Genomic DNA, 24,810 nt, shown 5'->3' on the forward strand with positions numbered 1-24,810 from the left:
CTAGTGATAATCTCCTGCTAATAAAACACTGGATTTATTGAAACAACAAGCAGCAGTCCTGGAATCCGAAGTCTCTGCACCTACATTATGCTGCTCTCGGATTAAGTGGAAAAAACCTGCTGAGACATTCCTCTTAGAGTGTAATCACATATTTCTCATTTATTTATTTTTTTTAATTAAAAGGGGCTTTTCTGTTTGTTTTTACTAGTTATGAGCGAATCAATTAAAGAAAAAAGAAAAAAAAAGCCGCATGTGGTTCCTTTTATTTTGATACGCAGCCAAGATAAGGGCACGGCTGGGGCTGCAGCCTGTAACCGTGGGCTTTATTTGTGCTGGGAATCAATATGGAGGAACCGTATGCCAATTTTTTAAGTTTATTTAAAACTTTCTGTCATGCGCACTACATGAGTTTGAAGCCAGGGCGCGTACACCTGGCTTCATAGTGCGCATGACTAAAAGTCCAGGATCACGTGCACTGTACCGAAATCCAGGAGTCGAATGCGATGGCAACAGAGAGGTGCGTGAGATCATCCTGTGACGCTACACATTCATTAGTATGCCCACAGGGGTGTGCTTACATGCTGAGGGGGCCAACTAGCCAAGGGAACTAATGCCCTTGCAACTAGTCCCTGGCCTTACTAGCATATCATTTGGGATCTTTAGAAATACTTTTTCTCTTTATCTATGCTACTATAGGCTGGGACGGTTAGGCAGGGATTAGCAATATGCAGCCATAACTGCTCGTGGTGCTGGGTGCATTTTACACCTGACAGGTTCCCTTTACGCTTTGTGAGAATTGCAATATTTCATTAATTTCATTTAAACATAGATTTTAAAATTAAACATTAAAGCATCTGGTAATTATGGCAAGACACATTCCCTTTAAGAACATTCCACACTTGAATGAGAACTTTCCAAGTATATGAGGGTCAGAGGACACTTACTTCCACCATCTTTTGACAACTTTAACCCCTTCACTGGTTTTCACCTTCATGACCAGGCCAATTTTTTGCAATTCTGACCAGTGTCAATTTGACAAGTTATAACTCTGGAACAAGTTAATGGATTCCAGTGACTCAGATTATTTTTTTCCGAGACATATTGTGCTTCATGTTAGTGGTAAATTTAGAACGATATTCAGGACGATATTTTTAGGTTTTATTTGTGAAAATATCGGAAATTTACCAAAAAGTTTGAAAATTTTAAAACTTTGAAATTTTATGCCATTATACGGAGAGTGATGTCACACATAATAGTTACTAAATAACATTTCCCACGTGTATACTTTACATCAGCGCAATTTTTGAAACAATTTTTTTTTAGTTAAGAAGTTAGAAGGGGTCAAAGTTCATCAGCAATTTCTCATTTTCCAACAAAATTTATAAAATCTTTTTTTTAGAGACATCTCATTTGAAGTGATACAGAGTCCTTAGGTGACAGAAAATACCCAAATGTGACCCCATTCTAAAAACAGCACCCATCAAAGTACTCAAAACCACATCCAAGCAGTTTATTAACCCTTTAGGTGCTTCACAGGAATTAAAGCTATGTGAAAAGAAAAAAGAAGGGAATTTTGTTACTTACCGTAAATTCCTTTTCTTCTAGCTCCTATTGGGAGACCCAGACGATTGGGTGTATAGCACTGCCTCCGGAGGCCACACAAAGCATTACACTAAAAAGTGTAAGGTCCCTCCCCTTCTGGCTATACACCCCCAGTGGGATCACTGGCTCACCAGTTTTAGTGAAAAAGCAAGAAGGAGGAAAGCCAAGAACTGGTTTAAACAAATTCACTCCGAAGCAACATCGGAGAACTGAAAACCATTCAACATGAACAACATGTGTACCCGAAAAACAACCAAAAATCCCGAAGGACAACAGGGCGGGTGCTGGGTCTCCCAATAGGAGCTAGAAGAAGAAGGGAATTTTGTTACTTACCGTAAATTCCTTTTCTTCTAGCTCTTATTGGGAGACCCAGACGATTGGGTGTATAGCACTGCCTCCGGAGGCCACACAAAGCAATTACACTAAAAAGTGTAAGGCCCCTCCCCTTCTGGCTATACACCCCCAGTGGGATCACTGGCTCACCAGTTTTAGTGCAAAAGCAAGAAGGAGGAAAGCCAATAACTGGTTTAAACAAATTCACTCCGAGAAACATCGGAGAACTGAAAACCGTTCAACATGAACAACATGTGTACCCGCAAACAAACCAAAAATCCCGAAGGACAACAGGGCGGGTGCTGGGTCTCCCAATAAGAGCTAGAAGAAAAGGAATTTACGGTAAGTAACAAAATTCCCTTCTTCTTCGGCGCTCTATTGGGAGACCCAGACGATTGGGACGTCCAAAAGCTGTCCCTGGGTGGGTAAAGAAATACCTCATGTTAGAGCTGCAAAGACAGCCCTCCCCTACGGGGAGGCAACTGCCGCCTGCAGGACTCTTCTACCTAGGCTGGCGTCCGCCGAAGCATAGGTATGCACCTGATAATGTTTGGTGAAAGTGTGCAGACTCGACCAGGTAGCTGCCTGGCACACCTGTTGAGCCGTAGCCTGGTGTCGCAATGCCCAGGACGCACCCACGGCTCTGGTAGAATGGGCCTTTAGCCCTGACGGAACCTGAAGCCCCGCAGAACGGTAGGCTTCAAGAATTGGTTCTTTGATCCATCGAGCCAGGGTGGCCTTAGAAGCCTGCGACCCCTTGCGCTTACCAGCGACAAGGACAAAGAGTGCATCCGAACGGCGCAGGGGCGCTGTGCGGGAAATGTAGATTCTGAGTGCTCTCACCAGATCTAACAAATGTAAATCCTTCTCATACCGATGAACTGCATGAGGACAAAACGAAGGCAAAGAGATATCCTGATTAAGATGAAAAGAGGATACCACCTTCGGGAGAAACTCCTGAATGGGGCGCAGCACTACCTTGTCCTGGTGGAAGACCAGGAAGGGAGCCTTGGATGACAGCGCTGCCAGCTCAGACACTCTCCGAAGAGATGTGATCGCTACCAGAAAAACCACTTTCTGTGATAGCCTAGAAAGTGAAACCTCCCTCAGAGGCTCGAAGGGCGGCTTCTGGAGGGCAACTAGTACCCTGTTGAGATCCCATGGATCTAACGGTCGCTTGTACGGGGGTACGATATGACAAACCCCCTGCAGGAACGTGCGCACCTTGGAAAGTCGTGCTAGACGCTTCTGAAAAAAGACAGATAGCGCCGAGACTTGCCCTTTAAGGGAGCCGAGCGACAAACCTTTTTCTAACCCAGATTGGAGGAAAGAAAGAAGGATAGGTAATGCAAATGGCCAGGGAGACACTCCCTGAGCAGAGCACCAGGATAAGAATATCCTCCACGTTCTGTGGTAGATCTTAGCAGACGTGGGCTTCCTAGCCTGTCTCATGGTGGCAACGACCCCTTGGGATAAGCCTGAAGACTCTAGGATCCAGGACTCAATGGCCACGCAGTCAGGTTGAGGGCCGCAGAATTCCGATGGAAAAACGGCCCTTGGGACAGTAAGTCTGGTCGGTCTGGCAGCGCCCACGGTCGGCCGACCGTGAGATGCCACAGATCCGGATACCACGCCCTCCTCGGCCAGTCTGGAGCGACGAGTATGACGCGGCTGCAGTCGGATCTGATCTTGCGTAGCACTCTGGGCAAGAGTGCCAGAGGTGGAAACACATAAGGGAGCCGGAACTGCGACCAATCTTGCACTAGGGCGTCTGCTGCTAGAGCTCTTTGATCGCGAGACCGTGCCATGAAGGTTGGGACCTTGTTGTTGTGCCGAGACGCCATTAGATCGACGTCCGGCCTTCCCCATCGGCGACAGATTTCCTGAAACACGTCCGGGTGAAGGGACCATTCCCCTGCGTCCATGCCCTGGCGACTGAGGAAGTCTGCTTCCCAGTTTTCTACGCCGGGGATGTGAACTGCGGATATGGTGGAGGCCGTGGCTTCCACCCACATCATAATGCGCCGGACTTCCTGGAAGGCTTGCCGACTGCGAGTCCCGCCCTGGTGATTGATGTATGCCACCGCTGTGGAGTTGTCCGATTGAATTCGTATCTGCTTCCCTTCCAGCCACTGCTGGAAGGCTAGCAGGGCAAGAAACACCGCTCTGATTTCCAGAACATTGATCTGAAGGCTGGACTCCTGCAGAGTCCACGTACCCTGAGCCCTGTGGTGAAGAAACACTGCTCCCCACCCTGACAGACTCGCGTCTGTCGTGACCACCGCCCAGGACGGTGGTAGGAAGGATCTTCCCTGTGATAATGAGGTGGGAAGAAGCCACCACTGCAGAGAGTCCTTGGCCGTCTGGGAAAGGGAGACTTTCCTGTCCAGGGATTTTGACTTCCCGTCCCATTGGCGGAGAATGTCCCATTGAAGTGGACGCAGATGAAACTGCGCAAACGGAACCGCCTCCATTGCCGCCACCATCTTCCCGAGGAAGTGCATGAGGCGTCTTAAGGAGTGCGACTGACTCTGAAGGAGAGCCTGCACCCCCGTCTGTAGTGACCTCTGCTTGCTCAGCGGAAGCTTCACTATCGCTGAGAGGGTATGAAACTCCATGCCAAGATACGTTAGTGATTGGGTCGGTGACAGATTTGACTTTGGGAAGTTGATGATCCACCCGAACGCCTGGAGAGTCTCCAGTGCAAAATTCAGGCTGAGTTGGCATGCCTCCTGAGAGGGTGCCTTGACCAATAGATCGTCCAAGTAAGGGATCACAGAGTGTCCGTGAGAGTGCAAGACTGCTACCACTGCTGCCATGATCTTGGTGAACACCCGGGGGGCTGTCGCCAGACCAAATGGCAGAGCCACGAACTGAAGATGTTCGTCTCCTATCACGAAGCGCAGAAAGCGTTGGTGCTCCGTAGCAATCGGCACGTGAAGATAAGCATCTTTGATGTCTATTGACGCTAGGAAATCTCCTTGGGACATTGAGGCAATGACTGAGCGGAGGGATTCCATCCGGAACCGCCTGGCGTTCACATGCTTGTTGAGCAGTTTTAGGTCCAGAACGGGACGGAAGGAGCCGTCCTTTTTTGGAACCACAAAGAGGTTGGAGTAAAATCCTCGGCCCCGTTCCAGAGGGGGGACAGGGATCACGACTCCTTCTGCTCTTAGAGAGTCCACCGCCTGCAGCAGGGCATCTGCTCGGTTGGGGTGTGGGGAGGTTCTGAAGAACCGAAGTGGAGGCCGAGAACTGAACTCGATTCTGTACCCGCGAGACAAAATGTCTGTTACCCACCGGTCCTTGACCTGTGACAGCCAAATGTCGCAAAAGCGGGAGAGCCTGCCACCGACCGAGGATGCGGAGGGAGGAGGCCGAAAGTCATGAGGTAGCCGCCTTGGAAGCGGTTCCTCCATTTGCTTTCCTGGGGCGTGAGTGAGCCCGCCAGGAATCTGAGCTCCCTTGTCCTTTCTGAGTCCCTTTGGACGAGGAGAATTGGGGCTTGCCCGAGCCTCGAAAGGACCGAAACCTCGACTGCCACTTTTTCTGTTGAGGTTTACTTGCTCTGGGCTGTGGTAAGGAAGAGTCCTTACCCTTGGACTGTTTTATGATTTCAGCCAATGGCCCCCCCCACCAGTCTGTCTCTAGATAATGGCAAGCTGGTTAAGCATTTTTTGGAACCAGCATCTGCTTTCCAGTCCTTTAACCATAAGGCTCTGCGCAAAACCACAGAATTGGCGGCCGCCATAGAGGTACGGCTCGTAGACTCTAGGACAGCATTGATAGCATAGGTCGCAAACGCAGACATTTGCGAAGTTAGGGACGCCACCTGTGGCACTGCTGGATGCATGATAGCATCCACCTGTGCTAAACCCGCTGAAATAGCCTGTAGTGCCCACACGGCCGCGAATGCTGGAGCAAACGACGCGCCGATAGCTTCATAGACAGATTTCAACCAAAGGTCCATCTGTCTGTCATTGGCATCTTTAAGTGAAGCGCCATCTTCTACTGCGACTATGGATCTAGCCGCCAGCTTGGAAATTGGGGGATCCACCTTTGGGCACTGGGTCCAGCGTTTGGCCACTTCAGGGGGAAAAGGATAACGGGTATCCTTAGAACGTTTAGAGAAACGCTTGTCTGGATGAGCGTCGTGCTTTTGGATTGATTCTCTGAAGTCAGAGTGGTCCAAAAAGGCACTTAATTTACGCTTGGGATACAGGAAATGGAACTTCTCCTGCTGTGCAGCTGCCTCCTCTGCAGAAGGGGCAGGGGGAGAAATATCCAACAGCCTATTAATCGCCGATATAAGGTCATTAACCATGGCGTCACCATCAGGGGCATCCAGATTGAGAGGGGCCTCAGGATTAGACTCCTGATCACCGTCCTCAGTCTCATCACAGAGAGACTCTTCCCGCTGAGACCCTGAGCAGTGTGATGACGTCGAGGGTCTTTCCCAGCGAGCACGCTTAGGCTGCCTGGGACTGTCATCTGAGTCAGAGACTTCAGCCTGTGATGCTTGAGACCCCCTTGAAGTACGGATTAGTTCCAACTGAGGGGGACCAGTGAGCATAGCCACAGCAGTGTCCATAGTTTGAGGAACTGGCCTGGCCTGCAAGGTCTCCAGGATCCTTGTCATAGCCTCAGACATTTTATCAGCAAACACTGCAAAGTCTGTCCCCGTCACCGGGGCAGGGTTCACAGGCGTCTCTGCCTGGGCTACCACCACAATAGGCTCTGGCTGGCGAAGTGCCACTGGGACTGAACATTGCACACAATGTGAATCATTGGAGCCTGCTGGTAGATTAGCCCCACATGCAGTACAAACAGTGTACACAGCCCGTGCCTTGGCAGCCTTGCGTTTTGCGGATGACATGTTGCTGCGTCCTCAGAGCAGTACAGAGTGTCCAGCCAGAAGCGACCTTACAGTGCACTATATAAATATATATATATATATATATATGGTACCAATAAAGAAGTACACTAATATATATTACTGAGGCACTAGTGGGGCCTGCACTACTGTGCAGCTTACCACCCGCTTAGGAGCGGTGTGTGGTCGCCAGAAATCCCTCTAGTCTGGGTCTCCCAGAGCCTGCTGCCTCCTTCCAGCCAGATCGCATGTGTAATGGCTGCCGGCGTCCTTGTGGAGAGGGGGGGCGGGCCCTGGGCGTACACCGACGAAGAGCGGGAAGTCTGCTTCCCCTTGTGCCTAGTGAGAGGGCTGGAGCATGTAAATAAGGCTCCAGCCCTCGGCGCAGCCATTGAGCAGCGTCTTTCCTCTACCCTGATTGACAGGGTGGGGGCGGGAACGAAGCGGCGCTAGGCCGCAGAAGCCGGGGGCTAAAGTTAAAAACGCCGCCGCCGTACAAGCGCGGTCGGCGCCAAGCCCCCGGCGCACTACAAGTCGCAGCTGCGCCGCCGCTCCAGGAGCGGTCGGCGCAGTAGTTCCCAACACACAATCGTCACTCAGCAAAGCTGCAGTGACCTAACCCCCAGCGTACAGCGTCACTGTCCCCGGCGCACTATAACGCTCAGCAAGCCCTGAGAGTGTCCGTGCCTGCCGGGGACACAGAGTACCTGAAGTTGCAGGGCCATGTCCCTGAACGGCACTCCCGCTCCCAATCCAGCAGGTTCTATGGGTCTGTGGATGGAGCCCGGCCCCAGGGCTTGGGGGCCGGCAGGATCCCACTTCCACAGAGCCCCTCAGGGGGATGTGGAAGGAAAACAGCATGTGGGCTCCAGCCTCCGTACCAGCAATAGGTACCTCAACCTTACAAGCACCATCACGGGTGAGAAGGGAGCATGCTGGGGGCCCTATATGGGCCCTCTTTTCTTCCATCCGATAGAGCCAGCAGCTACTGCTGACTACAAACAGTGGAGCTATGCGTGGATGTCTGACCTCCTTCGCACAAAGCAGAAAACTGGTGAGCCAGTGATCCCACTGGGGGTGTATAGCCAGAAGGGGAGGGGCCTTACACTTTTTAGTGTAATTGCTTTGTGTGGCCTCCGGAGGCAGTGCTATACACCCAATCGTCTGGGTCTCCCAATAGAGCGCCGAAGAAAAGGAATTTACGGTAAGTAACAAAATTCCCTTCTTCTTCGGCGCTCCATTGGGAGACCCAGACGATTGGGACGTCCAAAAGCTGTCCCTGGGTGGGTAAAGAAATACCTCATGTTAGAGCTGCAAAGACAGCCCTCCCCTACGGGGAGGCAACTGCCGCCTGCAGGACTCTTCTACCTAGGCTGGCGTCCGCCGAAGCATAGGTATGCACCTGATAATGTTTGGTGAAAGTGTGCAGACTCGACCAGGTAGCTGCCTGGCACACCTGTTGAGCCATAGCCTGGTGTCGTAATGCCCAGGACGCACCCACGGCTCTGGTAGAATGGGCCTTCAGCCCTGATGGAACCGGAAGCCCAGCAGAACGGTAGGCTTCAAGAATTGGTTCTTTGATCCATCGAGCCAGGGTGGCTTTGGAAGCCTGCGACCCTTTGCGCTTACCAGCGACAAGGACAAAGAGTGCATCCGAGCGGCGCAGGGGCGCCGTGCGGGAAATGTAGATTCTGAGTGCTCTCACCAGATCCAACAAATGTAAATCCTTTTCATACCGATGAACTGCATGCGGATAAAAGGAAGGCAAGGAGATATCCTGATTAAGATGAAAAGAGGATACCACCTTAGGGAGAAACTCCTGAATGGGGCGCAGCACTACCTTGTCCTGGTGGAACACCAGGAAAGGAGCTTTGGATGACAGCGCTGCTAGTTCAGACACTCTCCGAAGAGACGTGACCGCTACCAGAAAGGCCACTTTCTGTGAGAGTCGAGAAAGTGACATCCCTCAGAGGCTCGAAGGGCGGCTTCTGGAGAGTAACAAGGACCTTGTTTAGATCCCACGGATCTAACGGCCGCCTGTACGGAGGTACGATATGACAAACCCCCTGCAGGAACGTGCGCACCTGAGAAAGTCGTGCTAGACGCTTCTGAAAAAACACGGATAGTGCCGAGACTTGCCCCTTAAGGGAGCCGAGCGACAAGCCCTTTTCCAACCCAGATTGCAGGAAGGAAAGAAAGACAGGTAACGCGAATGGCCAGGGAGATACTCCTTGTGCAGAGCACCAGGATAAGAAAATCTTCCACGTTCTGTGGTAGATCTTAGCAGAAGTGGACTTCCTAGCCTGTCTCATGGTGGCAACGACCCCTTGGGATAATCCTGAAGACGCTAGGATCCAGGACTCAATGGCCACACAGTCAGGTTCAGGGCCGCAGAATTCCGATGGAAAAACGGCCCTTGGGACAGTAAGTCTGGACGGTCTGGTAGTGCCCACGGTTGGCCGACCGTGAGATGCCACAGATCCGGGTACCACGACCTCCTCGGCCAGTCTGGGGCGACGAGTATGACGCGGCCGCAATCGGATCTGATCTTGCGTAACACTCTGGGCAAGAGTGCCAGAGGTGGAAACACATAAGGGAGCCGGAACTGCGACCAATCTTGCACTAAGGCGTCTGCCGCCAGAGCTCTTTGATCGCGAGACCGCGCTATGAAGGTCGGGACCTTGTTGTTGTGCCGAGACGCCATTAGGTCGACGTCCGGCACCCCCCAGCGGCGGCAGATTTCCTGAAACACGTCCGGGTGAAGGGACCATTCCCCTGCGTCCATGCCCTGGCGACTGAGGAAGTCTGCTTCCCAGTTTTCTACGCCCGGGATGTGAACTGCTGATATGGTGGAAGCTCTTTCCTCTACCCACATGAGAATTCGCCTGACTTCCTGGAAGGCTTGCCGACTGCGTGTCCCTCCTTGGTGGTTGATGTATGCCACCGCTGTGGAGTTGTCCGACTGAATTCGGATCTGCTTTCCTTCCAGCCACTGCTGGAAGGCTAATAGGGCAAGATACACTGCCCTGATTTCCAGAACATTGATCTGAAGGGTGGACTCCTGCTGAGTCCACGTCCCTTGAGCCCTGTGGTGGAGAAAAACTGCTCCCCACCCTGACAGACTCGCGTCTGTCGTGACCACTGCCCAGGATGGGGGCAGGAATGATCTTCCCTGCGTTAATGAGGTGGGAAGGAGCCACCATAGCAGAGAATCCTTGGCCGTCTGAGAAAGGGAGACTTTCCTGTCTAGGGAAGTTGTCTTCCCGTCCCACTGGCGGAGAATGTCCCATTGAAGTGGACGCAGATGAAACTGCGCGAACGGGACTGCCTCCATTGCTGCCACCATCTTCCCTAGGAAGTGCATGAGGCGCCTTAAGGGGTGCGACTGACCCTGAAGGAGAGACTGCACCCCTGTCCGTAGAGACCGCTGCTTGTCCAGCGGAAGCTTCACTATCGCTGAGAGAGTATGAAACTCCATGCCAAGATACGTTAGTGATTGGGTCGGTGCCAGGTTTGACTTTGAAAAGTTGATGATCCACCCGAAAGTCTGGAGAGTCTCCAGCGCAACATTCAGGCTGTGTTGGCATGCCTCTTGAGAGGGTGCTTTGACAAGTAGATCGTCTAAGTAAGGGATCACCGAATGTCCCTGAGAATGCAAGACTGCTACCACTGCCGCCATGACCTTGGTGAAAACCCGTGGGGCTGTCGCCAGACCAAATGGCAGAGCTACGAACTGGAGATGGTCGTCTCCTATCACGAAACGTAGAAAACGTTGGTGCTCTGTAGCAATCGGCACGTGGAGATAAGCATCTTTGATGTCTATTGATGCAAGGAAATCTCCTTGAGACATTGAGGCAATGACAGAGCGGAGGGATTCCATCCGGAACCGCCTGGCGTTCACATGCTTGTTGAGCAGCTTTAGGTCCAGAACAGGACGGAACGAGCCGTCCTTTTTTGGAACCACGAAGAGATTGGAGTAAAAACCTTGCCCTTGTTCCTGCAGAGGAACAGGGATCACCACTCCTTCTGCTTTTAGTGAGCACACCGCCTGCAGAAGGGCATCTGCTCGGTCGGGATGTGGGGAGGTTCTGAAGAACCGAGGCGGAGGACGAGAACTGAATTCTATCCTGTACCCGTGAGACAAAATGTCTGCTACCCACCGGTCTTTGACCTGTGGCAGCCAAATGTCGCAAAAGCGGGAGAGCCTGCCACCGACCGAGGATGCGGAGGGCTGAGGCCGAAAGTCATGAGGCAGCCGCCTTGGAAGCGGTTCCTCCGGTTGCTTTCTTGGGGCGTGACTGAGCCCGCCAGGAATCTGAGCTCCTTTGCTCCTTCTGAGTCCCTTTGGACGAGGAGAATTGGGTCTTGCTGGAGCCTCGAAAGGACCGAAACCTCGACTGCCACTTCCTCTGTTGAGGTTTGCTTGATCTGGGCTGGGGTAAGGAGGAGTCCTTACCCTTGGATTGCTTAATGATTTCAGCCAATTGTTCACCAAACAGTCTATCTACAGATAGCGGCAAGCTGGTTAAACATTTCTTGGAAGCAGAATCCGCTTTCCATTCCTTTAACCACAAGGCTCTGCGCAAGACAACAGAGTTGGCAGACGCAATTGAGGTACGGCTTGTAGAGTCCAGGACAGCGTTGATAGCGTAAGTCGCAAACGCAGACATTTGCGAGGTTAGGGACGCTACTCGCGGCACTGCTGGACATATGATAGAGTCCACCTGTGCCAGGCCAGCTGAAATAGCTTGGAGTGCCCACACGGCCGCGAATGCTGGAGCAAACGACGCGCCGATAGCTTCATAGACAGACTTTAACCAAAGGTCCATCTGTCTGTCATTGGCATCTTTAAGTGAAGCCCCATCTTCCACTGCAACTATGGATCTAGCTGCAAGCCTGGAGATTGGGGGATCCACCTTTGGACACTGGGTCCAGCGTTTGACCACGTCAGGGGGAAAGGGATAACGTGTATCCTTAAGACGTTTGGAGAAACGCTTATCTGGGTAGGCATGGTGTTTCTGGACTGATTCTCTGAAGTCAGCGTGGTCCAGAAAAGTACTCAGTTTAGGCTTGGGATACCTGAAATGGAACTTCTCCTGCTGTGCAGCTGCCTCCTCTGCAGAAGGGGCAGGGGGAGAAATTTCCAATAGACTATTGATGGCCCCTATAAGGTCATTTACCATGGCGTCACCATCAGGAGTATCCAGATTGAGAGCGGTTTCAGGATTAGACTCCTGATCCCCCTCCTCTGTCTCATCATGTAGAGACTCTTCTCGTTGAGACCCTGATCCGCGTGATGACGTGGAGGGTCTCTCCCAGCGAGCACGCTTAGGCTGCCTGGGACTGTCATCAGAATCAGAGCCGTCAGGCTGAGATGCCTGGGACCCCCTTGAAGCACGGATTAACTCCAACTGAGGGGGACCGGGGAACATTGCCGCAGCAGTGTCCATGGACTGAGTAACTGGCCTGGCCTGCAAGGTCTCTAGGATTTTTGTCATAGTGACAGACATCCTGTCAGCAAAAACAGCAAACTCTGTCCCCGTCACCGGGACAGGGTTCACCGGCGACTCTGCCTGGGCCACTACCACCATAGGCTCCGGCTGACGAAGTGGCACAGGGACCGAACATTGCACACAATGGGGGTCATTGTAACCTGCCGGTAGATTAGCCCCACAAGCGGCACAAGCAGCGTTCACAGCTTGTGTCTTGGCACCCTTGCGTTTTGCAGATGACATGTTGTCGTCTCCTCAGAGCAATAGGGGTATACAGCCAAGAAGCGACCTTACAGTGCAAAATATATATATATATATATATATATGGTACAGAGAAAAAAGTACACAAATATCACACTGTGGCACTAGTGGGGCCAGCACTTAAGTGCTGCTTACCGCCCGCTAAACGCGGGTGTGTGGTCGCCAGAAATCCCTTGTCTGGGTCTCCCAGAGCCTGTGTCCGTTCTCCAGCCAGACTGCATGTAGGAATGGCTGCCGGCGTCCTGTGGAGAGGGGCGGGCCCTGGGCGTGTGCAGACAAAGAGCGGGAAACCAGCGTCCCACTGTGCTCAGTGAGAGGGCTGGAGCATGTAAATAAGGCTCCAGCCCTCGGCGCTGAATAAACGTACAGCGTCTCTCCCTTGCCCTGAGTGACAGGGTGGGGGCGGGAACGAAGCGGAGCTAGGCCGCAAAAGCCGGGGACTAGATTTATAAGCGCCGCCGTCGTAAAAGCACGGTCGGCGCTAAGTCCCCGGCGCACTACAAGTCGCAGCCGCGCCGCCGCTCCAGGGGCGGTCGGCGCGGCAGTCCCCAACACATAAAGGCACTCAGACAAACTGTAGTGACTGTAACCCCAGCGCGCAGCGCTACTGTCCCCGGCGCACTAGCACACCCAGCAAGCCTGGAGTGTGCGCGGCCTGTACAAGCGGGGACACAGAGTACCTTCATGTCGCAGGGCCTTGTCCCTGAACGGTACCCAGCTCCGTATCCAGCAGGTTCCATGGGTCTGTGGATGGAGCCCGGCCTCAGGGCTTGGGGGCCGGTAAGATCCCACTTCCTCAGAGCCCCTCAGGGGGATGGGGAAGGAAAACAGCATGTGGGCTCCAGCCTCCGTACCCGCAATGGGTACCTCAACCTTAACAAACACCGCCGACATAAAGTGGGGTGAGAAGGGAGCATGCTGGGGGCCCTAGTATGGGCCCTCTTTTCTTCCATCCGACATAGTCAGCAGCTGCTGCTGACTAAACAGTGGAGCTATGCGTGGATGTCTGACCTCCTTCGCACAAAGCAGAAAACTGGTGAGCTAGTGATCCCACTGGGGGTGTATAGCCAGAAGGGGAGGGGCCTTACACTTTTTAGTGTAATGCTTTGTGTGGCCTCCGGAGGCAGTGCTATACACCCAATCGTCTGGGTCTCCCAATGGAGCGCCGAAGAAAATGAAAACTTTACTTTTTCTAACAAATATGTTAAATTTAGTCCCAAATTTTGCATTTTTACAAGGTTAACAAGAGAAAATGCACAAGTACAATTTTTTGTGCAATTTCCCCTGAGTACACCCATACCACACCAGTAGTGAAAATCTACTGTTTAGGTGCACGGCAGGGCTCGGAAAGAAATGAGCACTATTTGAATGCAAGATTGGCTCGAATCATTAGCGGACACCATGTTGTGTTTGGAGATCCTCTGATGTGCCTATACAGTGGAGCTCCCCCATAAGTGACCCCATTTTGGAAACTAGATCCCTCAAAGAATTTTTCTAGATGTTTGGTGAGCACCTAGTACCCACAGGTGCTTCACAGAATTTTACAACATTGAGCTGTGAAAATGAAAAAATAAAAACCAAATTTTCCTCCAAAAAAATGTTGTTTTCACCCCAAATCTTTCATTTTCAAATAGGGTAATAGAAAACAAATGGTACAATTGTGCAATTTCTCCTGAGTATGTCAATCCCCCATATGTGGTTAAAAACTACTTTAGTGGGTTTTCCTGGAGCTGGACGGACCGAGAATACCGAAGCAGTTACGTATTGTCAGGTTGGCGAGATTAATCTGGCGACCAGCCAAGAGGGTGGTGCATTCGAGGGTCTGGTGGCGGAACTCCCATTATGGGGGAATAGTCACTTCCCCACTCTGAGAGATCACCGCTCGGCACAGTTCTGAACCACTTATAATGTTCTTGTACTGGGAGATTTTTTTTTATCCTGGGAACCAACACCTTTAAATCCTTTGAACAAATTCAAGCTGAATACGGCATCCCAAGATCTCAATTCTTTAGAAATCTCCAGGTTCCCAAGGTGATTCAGTCTCACATGCAGAAAATTGGAACGAGGTGGCCGATATCATCACTCCCTATGATAGGTATTCTAAAATCAAAGGGACCTCAGGGTCTAATATCGGCTTTATATACTTACCTGTTGGCGGTAGCGGTGGAGTCGGGTCCTTTACCAGCCAAGGACAGATGGAAATTTCTAATTCCCTCTTTATAGGGGGAGGAATGGGTAGAAATACTGGAATCCTCGACTACAGTATCCACAATAAGTTGATTCAGTGCTATTTTGTCCACTAGGCATATCTCACTCCCACTCGCCTGTTTAATATGGGTCGCTCTCGTACGTCGGAATGCCCACAATGTCATCTCTCAGGGGCAAACTTTATACATATGATATGGAGCTGCCCAATTATATCCTCGTTCTGGCAGGGAGTGACTTCCCTGTTATCGTCGGTTTTGTCGATTCCTGTTTTGTGTGAACCCCTGGTGTGTCTGTTTGGAGTAATGGAGGAAGAGTCACTGTCCATGTACTGAGTTACTGTAACATTGCAAATGTCAGCTGTATTATGTTTGATATTGTTAATAAAACGAAGCTAGAAAAAACTACTTTTGTGGCACAGTGCAAAGTGAAGAAGGGAAGGAGCCCCATATTTGAGTTGAGATTTAGTTAGAATATTTTGCAGATTCCATGTAACATTGGCAGAGCCTCTGAGGTGTCAGAACAGCAGAAGCTCCCCCAAAAGGGACTACATTTTATAAACTGCACCCCCTCAATGAATTTTATCCATGGGTGCAGTGGGCATATTGATACCTCAAATTTCCAATTTTCACAAGAGGCGTAGGCAAAAAAAAAAAAAGAAAAGCCCCATAATGTACTACAGAATTTCTCCTGAACATGACAATACCCAACGTGACTGTATAAGTACCGTTTGGTCACACCACAGGGCTCGGTAGTGAAGGAGCACCATTTGATTTTTGTAGCACAGATTTTCCTAGAATAGTTTACGGACTCCATTTGCAGAGCAACGAAGTGCCAGAACAGCAGAAACGATTTTGTCTCTGGAAAACATCCACGGTGTCAAACGCAGTGAATGTTGCAGAATTCGCAACTGCAAATACGTCCTTGTCATGCCCAGTACATTGTAGTGCCCATACATTGTGCCCAGCTCGAGCTTCTAGAAACCTGCACCCAAAAATTAAGCGGGCTTACTCACCAAAATGCCAAACGGGGATATTAACTATGATTTTGGTCCATTGTGGTGCGCATAAGGCGCGGGGGGGGGGGGGGGATTTCTTTTTTGAAGGGGAAAGCCAAAGCATTTGTACAGAGCATTTGTACTACCAGCAACGTGAAAGCCCCCTATGTTTCCGTTAACATAACGGACCTGAGTGGGAACTTGTGTTTTTGTGGGCCGAGTTAAATGCTATTTGGTGGCGATTTTGGTACAAAACATTTTTGATGAGTTCACATTTAAAGCATGCTCTATGCTGAGCGCTTACAATAAGGGTTTCCATCTATATCTCCGAAATACATGATTCAGGTGAAGCCCCCGATGAATCCATTCACTATAATGAGGCAGCAGAGTTACTGCGGACTCTGTTTGGCCTCGGTTCAGCAGTGTCCATCTTTTCAAAAATTAAACAAAAGTGTTGTTGACTGCACTTTTGTGCACGTTATAAAAAGATGGACAGTGCTGGATCATAGACCAGACATGAGTTTACAGTGACTCCCTCCACTTCATTACAGTGAATTTTCCATTGGGAATCGTCTGAATCACGTTTTTCAAAGGTTTGCACGTAAACTCCGATGTAAGTGCTCAGCATAGAGCGCAGGATAAATATGAGCTGCAACTTACTACACTCTTTGGAATGCAGAATAAATAAACAGCAGTTGAAGAAACTGGCTTTATAGATTAATTTATTACTCCATACACCGTGCAGTATAAGTAATTAGGCTTTTTTTCCCCAGGTCTGTACGATTACATCGATACCAGGTTCATAACGGTTTTTGTTGGTTTGGCTACTATCATGCTAAAAAACGCTTTTTTAGCAAATAAAGGTTGTTTTGCATCACTAAATTTTGAAGCTACTGTATATTTTTAAGTTTTTCCTGGTACCATTATGGGCCACATAATATTTTTGGTTGCTTTCAATTCCGTTTTTTGTGAGGCAGAATCAAGAAAAACAGCAATTCAGGAATTGTTTTTTATGGGGGTTTTTATGCCATTCACCATATTATAACAATTAAAGACAGCTTTATTCTTCGGGTCAGTACAATTACAGTGATACCACATTTATATAGGTTTTTTTTATATTTTGACACTTTTACACCATCATTTTATTTCTTTTATGTTTAAAAGTTTTTCTGAGAGCTATTTTTCTTTATTTTTGAGCTGTATGGTGACTTTTTTTTCCTGGGATAAAATGACGTTTTCAGCTATAACATTTTTATTTTTATATATGACTTTCTGATCTGATTCTATTCCACTTTTTTGGCAGCTTCATGATGAAAAGACAGGCGAACGATGCGGTACCAAATGTGTATTTTTTTTAGGAAGACCACGGGGGAACACTATTCTCCTTAAGGAGACTTTTTTTAGGTAATTTATTTCTTTATGTTTTACACAAATATACATATTTATTGGATTTGTTCTTTTTATTACTTTTGTTCTTTATTCACATTTTTATATATATTTACAAGTTTTTTTATTTAGTCCCTATATGGGACATTACATTTTATTCCTCTGATCACTATAGATAATGTATTACACTGCACAATCATTGCAATACAATTTACTTTCCATTTCATACCCAAAGAAGCATCAGGGGTCATTGCTCCTGGCATAATCCCTGAGGCTTCCTGTAGCTTGGTGGTCATGATGACCACGGGTCATCATAGCAACGATCGGGCCCTCACGATTACATTGCAGGGGCACAGATTGGAAGAGAGAGGCAGCGCAATCTTTTTCCCAATGCCTGAAATACTACGATCAATATTGATTGCAGCATTTATGGGCTTAAACAGCCATGGACAGAGTGGAGACCATTGCTGGCTGTAAGGGCCGGGGCTCGATTACAAGATAAACCGAGCCCCGCGATTGCCATAACGAACTGGGTACAACCTTAGTGATTGCACTATAGAACTGACAGCTAGGACGTACCAATGTCAGAAAGAGGTTACGCAAGTTGTCGGGAGGCATTTAAATGGAATTTGTCACCAGGTTTGTTCCACCTAATCAAGGAGCTCAACAGTGATTTTATTAAAACTGCAGCAAGTAACCCCATAAATAACACATCGTTGAAATCAAAGTCTCTGCCCTACATCATGCTGCTCTCAGATTGTTCTGTAATGGTGACATTCTCTTTAAATTGTGAACCTTCCTCAATAGGGGTTTTTATTACATTTTAACTGAAAGTATGTTTGACCCAGTGGGCTAAACACCCGGCGGCTGAAATCATATCATGGCTGTAGCAGTCGTGTGACACCCAACCCCATCGGATATTGATGCCAGAAATCAGGTGAGCGGGTGGAGGGAGGATTAAGATACTAATGTGTCTATCAATTAATATTTTTAAAGAAAGAAAAAGAATTTGTATAAGATTCTGTCAAACTATTCTGCAGGAATATTACTACTTATGACATTCACATACTAAACAATGACAATAGAGATTGTTACAAACCTTAACCCTATGGTTATCAAGGAGGCCAAGGAAATTAAATGATGAAAAATTAATACATTCTTTCCCATTGACAACAATCTTGTGGCTTGGAGGGCTGTAAGACAAAAATATGCATTAAAATGACATGTAATACAGGGTCCAAACTAAAAGCATCTGGAGGAGCAAAATAAAAGGAATATACCTAATTCAGAACTAAAAGAAGACATTCCAGACCAATCATGTAACAGTCATGGCCAAAAGTGTTGGCACCCTTGAAATAGTTCCAGAAAATTAAGTATCTCTCCCAGAAAATTATTTGTACGCCTCATTCAAGGGAGCCAACAATTTCAGCCACAACTATCTGTCATTTAAAGGAGTCTTCCATCTCTAAAATTGTATTAATCTTTCATATAGAAGGCTCTAAAATAAAATGTATGGACATGCGACCAATGCAACCGATCACACCTGACAGTCACGTGCCCGTCTGGTCAGAAGAGGAATCATGGAGACCTTGGCAGGACTGGAAGAGAGGCAGTAGGGGGACCTTAAGGAGAGTAGGACTGGGATTTTGGGTTTTTTCCTCATTTTCTAAATAGCCATGTCAACAGACATATGAGAGCTTGTATTTTGTGGAACGAGTTGGGAGTTTCAAATTACACCATTCATTTACCCATATAAAGGAGAAAGTGTCAAAAAATACCAAGTGCAGTGAAATGGTGAAAAGAAGCAGTTTTGTCACTTTTTTAGGGCGTTAATTGTGAAGTGAAAGTTACCCAGTAATAGGATTCTCCAGGTCATTAGGATTGCAGTGATAACAAGCATGTAGAGTTTGTTTTTACTATTTTAGTGGCTTAAAAAAATTCAGAACTTTGTAAAAAAAAAAAAAAAATAATAAAAATATAACAAACAAAATAATTGGTGTTTCTGCCACCATTTTCCAAGACCCATAACTATAGTATGCGCATAGTATGTTTTGATTAGTAATGGGTGAACCCCCCAATGTTTGGGATCGTGAGACTCGCCCAAACGTTTTGTAAAGTTCGAGTTCAGGGTCTGAAGATAACGCAAACCTGCGTCCGAACCCCGAGATTGGACTTTACAGTTATAGGATGGGGCGGGTTTGTAAAAAAAAGAATATAGTTAATAATAAACATCGTCATTATACTTACCAGTCCCATGACGCATGCTGCAGACCCGCTCTCTCCCGGTCGCTTCTGCTGCCGGGTCCGATCATTAACTTCTGGCGGTATTCACTGCACTGCTTGTCACTTGGCAGTCTTTGGCTTTTTTCAGTCGTGTTCGCGGTGACATCAGGGTTCTCCCGAGTCCATGGATTAGCCATGGACTCGATTGAAGTTTGACTGTCACTGTCAGTGTTAGCCTGCTTCTCGCTCTGTAGAGACACTTGTCTATACAGAGTGATAAAGCAGAGCTAACATTGCTCTCCCTGTGGACTATGACGAACTAAGGATTTTTTTTATTATAAAGATGGAGTCTCAATGTTTTTTTTTGTTTTATGTTGAATAAAAAAAAAATGTTCTGTGTTATGTTTTTTTATTTTTTACTGTTTACTAGAAATTCATGGTGGACATGTCTAATTTGACATGACACCATGAATTTTGAGCTTAGTACCAGCTGAGAATACAAAGCTAGTAGTAACCCCTTTATCACCCAGCGTACCACCGCCATTAGGGAGAGCAATGTCAGCACTGCTAAATCGCTCCGTACAGACTAGCGCCTCTACAGAGCGAGAAGCAGGCTGACACTGACAGTCAAAGTTCAATCGAGTCCATGGCTAAACCATAGGGGTACTTTGCACACTGCGACATCGCAAGCCGATGCTGCGATGTCGAGCGCGATAGTCCCCGCCCCCGTCGCAGCAGCGATATCTTGTGAGTGCTGGCGTAGCGAACATTATCGCTACGCCAGCTTCACATGCACTCACCTGCTCTGCGACGTTGCTGTGGCCGGCGACCCGCCTCCTTCCTAAGGGAGCGGGTCGTGCGGCGTCACAGCGACGTCACACGGCAGGCGGCTAATAGCAGCGGAGAAGCGGAGATGAGCAGGATGTAAACATCCAGCCCACCTCCGTCCTTCAGCATTGCAGGCGGGACGCAGGTAGGAGATGTTCCTCGCTCCTGCGGCTTCACACACAGCGATGTGTGCTGCCGCAGGAACGAGGAACAACATCGTACCTGTCGCTGCACCGGCATTATGGAAATGTCGGACCCTACACCGATGATACGATAACAACGCTTTTGCGCTCGTTAATCGTATCAAAAAGGATTTGCACACTACGACATCGACTGCGACGAGGGATGTGCGTCACTTTCGATTTGACCCCACTGACACTGCACCTGCGATGTCGTAGTGTGCAAAGCCCGCCATAGACTCAGGTGAACAAAAGCCGAAAACTGCCAAGTGATGAGCAGTGCAGTGAATACCGCTGGAAGTTAATGATCGGACCTGGAAGCAGAAGCGGCCGGAAGGCAGCGGCTGAGCGGGCCTGCAGGACCGGTAAGTGTAATCATAATGTATAATGTGCTTTTTTTTTTACAGCCCCTGGACCCGAACTGTAATACAGGTTTCCCAGGAAAACTCGTGTTCGGGACCGTGTGCAAAAGCAATTCTGGGTTTTAGATTTATTTTTTATTCATTTTTTTCTTTTCTTTTTCATCATTTACTTTCCTGATTAAACATTTTGATAGTGCAGAACTTTACGGGTAATGTAATACCACATAAGAGTGGATATAAAAAGTCTATACAGCCCTATTAAAATGCCAGGTTTTTGTCACATAAAACAAAAAAAAAAAAATCCATACAAAGATGAATCCGTTCAGAAATTTTTCCACCATTAATGTCGCCCACAATCTGTATAATGCAAAAAAATGAAAAATAATGTGCTTGCAGAAATATGCACACCCATAAACTAATACTATGTTGAAATACCCTTTGTATTTATGACGGCATTCATTCTTCTTAGCAAGAAGTCCATCAGCATGGCACATCCAGAATTGGCAATTTTTGACCGCTCTTCCTTGAAGTAGTTCTCCAAAAAAATTGCAATGAGGGCACAGACTCTAAAGCTGGCAAAAGTTCTGAAATTTATTTTTCTTAGTATGATTTTTTTTTTTACATGACAAAAGCCGGGCATTTTGGCAGGAGCGTGTAGACTTTTTACAACCACTTTGTTTATTTTTTTTCCTTTATTTTTAACTGGGGGGAAAAAAAGGCGTTTTTTTTTTTTTTTAGTTTCTTCAGAGGACTTGATCCTGCAGTTGTTTGATCGCTTGTACAATAGACGGCAATACCACAATATTGCGATATATTAAAAATGGAAATTTATGAGATCAGGAAAAATAACATGATCATTTTTTCATCACAATTTACCGTATTTTTCGGACCATAAGACGCACTTTTTTCCCCCCAAATGTTGGGGGAAAGTTGGGGGTGCGTCTTATGGTCTGACTATAGGGCTGCGGCTGGGAATGAGGGTGCTGCGGGTCATCGGGGGCACGAGCAGGCTGCAGCAGCGCCTGCCGTGACCACGTGGGCCCGCTCATTACATATGCACGCCCATCCTCCCGCCCATCTCTCAGCGCTGAAGCCGGCGCTGACAGGTGGGAGGAAGGATGAGCGGGGACGCGCGCACAAGAGCCGGCCGCATGATCACCCCTGGCAATTACAGCCTGGAGTGATCATGTGCGGCTGTATTCACTGCCCCCCGCGCGTCATTACCAGCGCGGGGTGCAGTGAATCAGTACACTCACCCGTCCCCGTGTGTGGAGCCGCCCCCCTGCTGCACGCGACGACTTCCTGTCTGTGCCGGTCAGCTGATCTGTGCCGGTCAGCTGATCTGTGCTGAGCCGGTCAGCTGATCGGCACAGACAGGAAGACATCGTGTGCTGCAGGGAGACGGCTCCACACACACAGGTCAGCGTGCCAGAGAGGAAGATGTGATCGGTGCTGCAGGGAGTGAGGAAAAGGTGAGTATAAACGTTTATTTTTTTCTCTGTGCTATAGGATACAGGCCATATACCAGGATGGTATATGAGCACGATGGGAGTATATGAGCAGGCAGGATGGGGGGTATGTGAACAGGCTGGATGGGGGGGCATGTGAACAGGCTGGATGGGGGGGCATGTGAACAGGCTGGATGGGGGGGCATGTGAACAGGCTGGATGGGGGGGCATGTGAACAGGCTGGATGGGGGGGCATGTGAACAGGCTGGATGGGGGGGCATGTGAACAGGCTGGATGGGGGGGCATGTGAACAGGCTGGATGGGGGGGCATGTGAACAGGCTGGATGGGGGGGCATGTGAACAGGCTGGATGGGGGGGCATGTGAACAGGCTGGATGGGGGGGCATGTGAACAGGCTGGATGGGGGGGCATGTGAACAGGCTGGATGGGGGGGCATGTGAACAGGCTGGATGGGGGGGCATGTGAACAGGCTGGATGGGGGGGCATGTGAACAGGCTGGATGGGGGGGCATGTGAACAGGCTGGATGGAGGGGGGGGGCATGTGAACAGGCTGGATGGAGGGGGGGGGCATGTGAACAGGCTGGATGGAGGGGGGGGGGCATGTGAACAGGCTGGATGGAGGGGGGGCATGTGAACAGGCTGGATGGGGGGGCATGTGAACAGGCTGGATGGAGGGGGGGGCATGTGAACAGGCTGGATGGAGGGGGGGCATGTGAACAGGCTGGATGGAGGGGGGGGCATGTGAACAGGCTGGATGGAGGGGGGGCATGTGAACAGGCTGGATGAAGGGGGGGGCATGTGAACAGGCTGGATGAAGGGGGGGGCATGTGAACAGGCTGGATGAAGGGGGGGGCATGTGAACAGGCTGGATGGGGGGGCATGTGAACAGGCTGGATGGGGGGGCATGTGAACAGGCTGGATGGGGGGGCATGTGAACAGGCTGGATGGGGGGGCATGTGAACAGGCTGGATGGGGGGGCATGTGAACAGGCTGGATGGGGGGGCATGTGAACAGGCTGGATGGGGGGGCATGTGAACAGGCTGGATGGGGGGGCATGTGAACAGGCTGGATGGGGGGGGCATGTGAACAGGCTGGATGGGGGGGCATGTGAACAGGCTGGATGGGGGGGCATGTGAACAGGCTGGATGGGGGGGCATGTGAACAGGCTGGATGGGGGGGCATGTGAACAGGCTGGATGGGGGGGCATGTGAACAGGCTGGATGGGGGGGCATGTGAACAGGCTGGATGGGGGGGCATGTGAACAGGCTGGATGGGGGGGCATGTGAACAGGCTGGATGGGGGGGCATGTGAACAGGCTGGATGGGGGGGCATGTGAACAGGCTGGATGGGGGGGCATGTGAACAGGCTGGATGGGGGGGCATGTGAACAGGCTGGATGGAGGGGGGGGGCATGTGAACAGGCTGGATGGAGGGGGGGGGGCATGTGAACAGGCTGGATGGAGGGGGGGCATGTGAACAGGCTGGATGGGGGGGGCATGTGAACAGGCTGGATGGAGGGGGGGGCATGTGAACAGGCTGGATGGAGGGGGGGGCATGTGAACAGGCTGGATGGAGGGGGGGCATGTGAACAGGCTGGATGGAGGGGGGGGCATGTGAACAGGCTGGATGGAGGGGGGGCATGTGAACAGGCTGGATGAAGGGGGGGGCATGTGAACAGGCTGGATGAAGGGGGGGGCATGTGAACAGGCTGGATGGGGGGGCATGTGAACAGGCTGGATGGGGGGGCATGTGAACAGGCTGGATGGGGGGGCATGTGAACAGGCTGGATGGGGGGGCATGTGAACAGGCTGGATGGGGGGGCATGTGAACAGGCTGGATGGGGGGGCATGTGAACAGGCTGGATGGGGGGGCATGTGAACAGGCTGGATGGGGGGGCATGTGAACAGGCTGGATGGGGGGGGCATGTGAACAGGCTGGATGGGGGGGGCATGTGAACAGGCTGGATGGGGGGGCATGTGAACAGGCTGGATGGGGGGGCATGTGAACAGGCTGGATGGGGGGGCATGTGAACAGGCTGGATGGGGGGGCATGTGAACAGGCTGGATGGGGGGGCATGTGAACAGGCTGGATGGGGGGGCATGTGAACAGGCTGGATGGGGGGGCATGTGAACAGGCTGGATGGGGGGGGCATGTGAACAGGCTGGATGGGGGGGCATGTGAACAGGCTGGATGGGGGGGCATGTGAACAGGCTGGATGGGGGGGCATGTGAACAGGCTGGATGGGGGGGCATGTGAACAGGCTGGATGGGGGGGCATGTGAACAGGCTGGATGGGGGGGCATGTGAACAGGCTGGATGGGGGGGGCATGTGAACAGGCTGGATGGGGGGGGCATGTGAACAGGCTGGATGGGGGGGGTATGTGAACAGGATGGATGGGGGTTTATAGCAGGATCATATACAAGGCAGGAGGATCATTACCAGGATGGGGTACCTTAGTAGAGAATTTGGGGACATTACCCCCATAACAGTGTCAGCAGCAGATCCTCGCCCTATAACAGTGTGTCATGACCACATTTTTTGCTTAAAGTTTTATTTTCCTCCTCTAAAACCAGGGTGCGTCTTATAGTCCGGTGCGTCTTAT

The 24,810-nt window shown here is 50.0% G+C and overlaps 1 protein-coding gene across 1 annotated transcript in view; it reads right to left on the minus strand.

Moving 5' to 3' along the window:
• The window catches only part of SPTLC1 (serine palmitoyltransferase long chain base subunit 1), a 122,642-nt gene that overhangs the window by 70,297 nt on the left and 27,535 nt on the right, over positions 1–24,810 (minus strand). The window contains exon 4 of the mRNA XM_075352607.1: positions 18,249–18,342. Within this exon, the coding sequence (XP_075208722.1) occupies positions 18,249–18,342 (94 nt within the window). The remainder of the gene's footprint in view (positions 1–18,248; positions 18,343–24,810) is intronic.

Source organism: Anomaloglossus baeobatrachus, chromosome 1, assembly GCF_048569485.1.
Source record: "Anomaloglossus baeobatrachus isolate aAnoBae1 chromosome 1, aAnoBae1.hap1, whole genome shotgun sequence".
Taxonomy (NCBI): Eukaryota; Metazoa; Chordata; class Amphibia; order Anura; family Aromobatidae; genus Anomaloglossus; species Anomaloglossus baeobatrachus.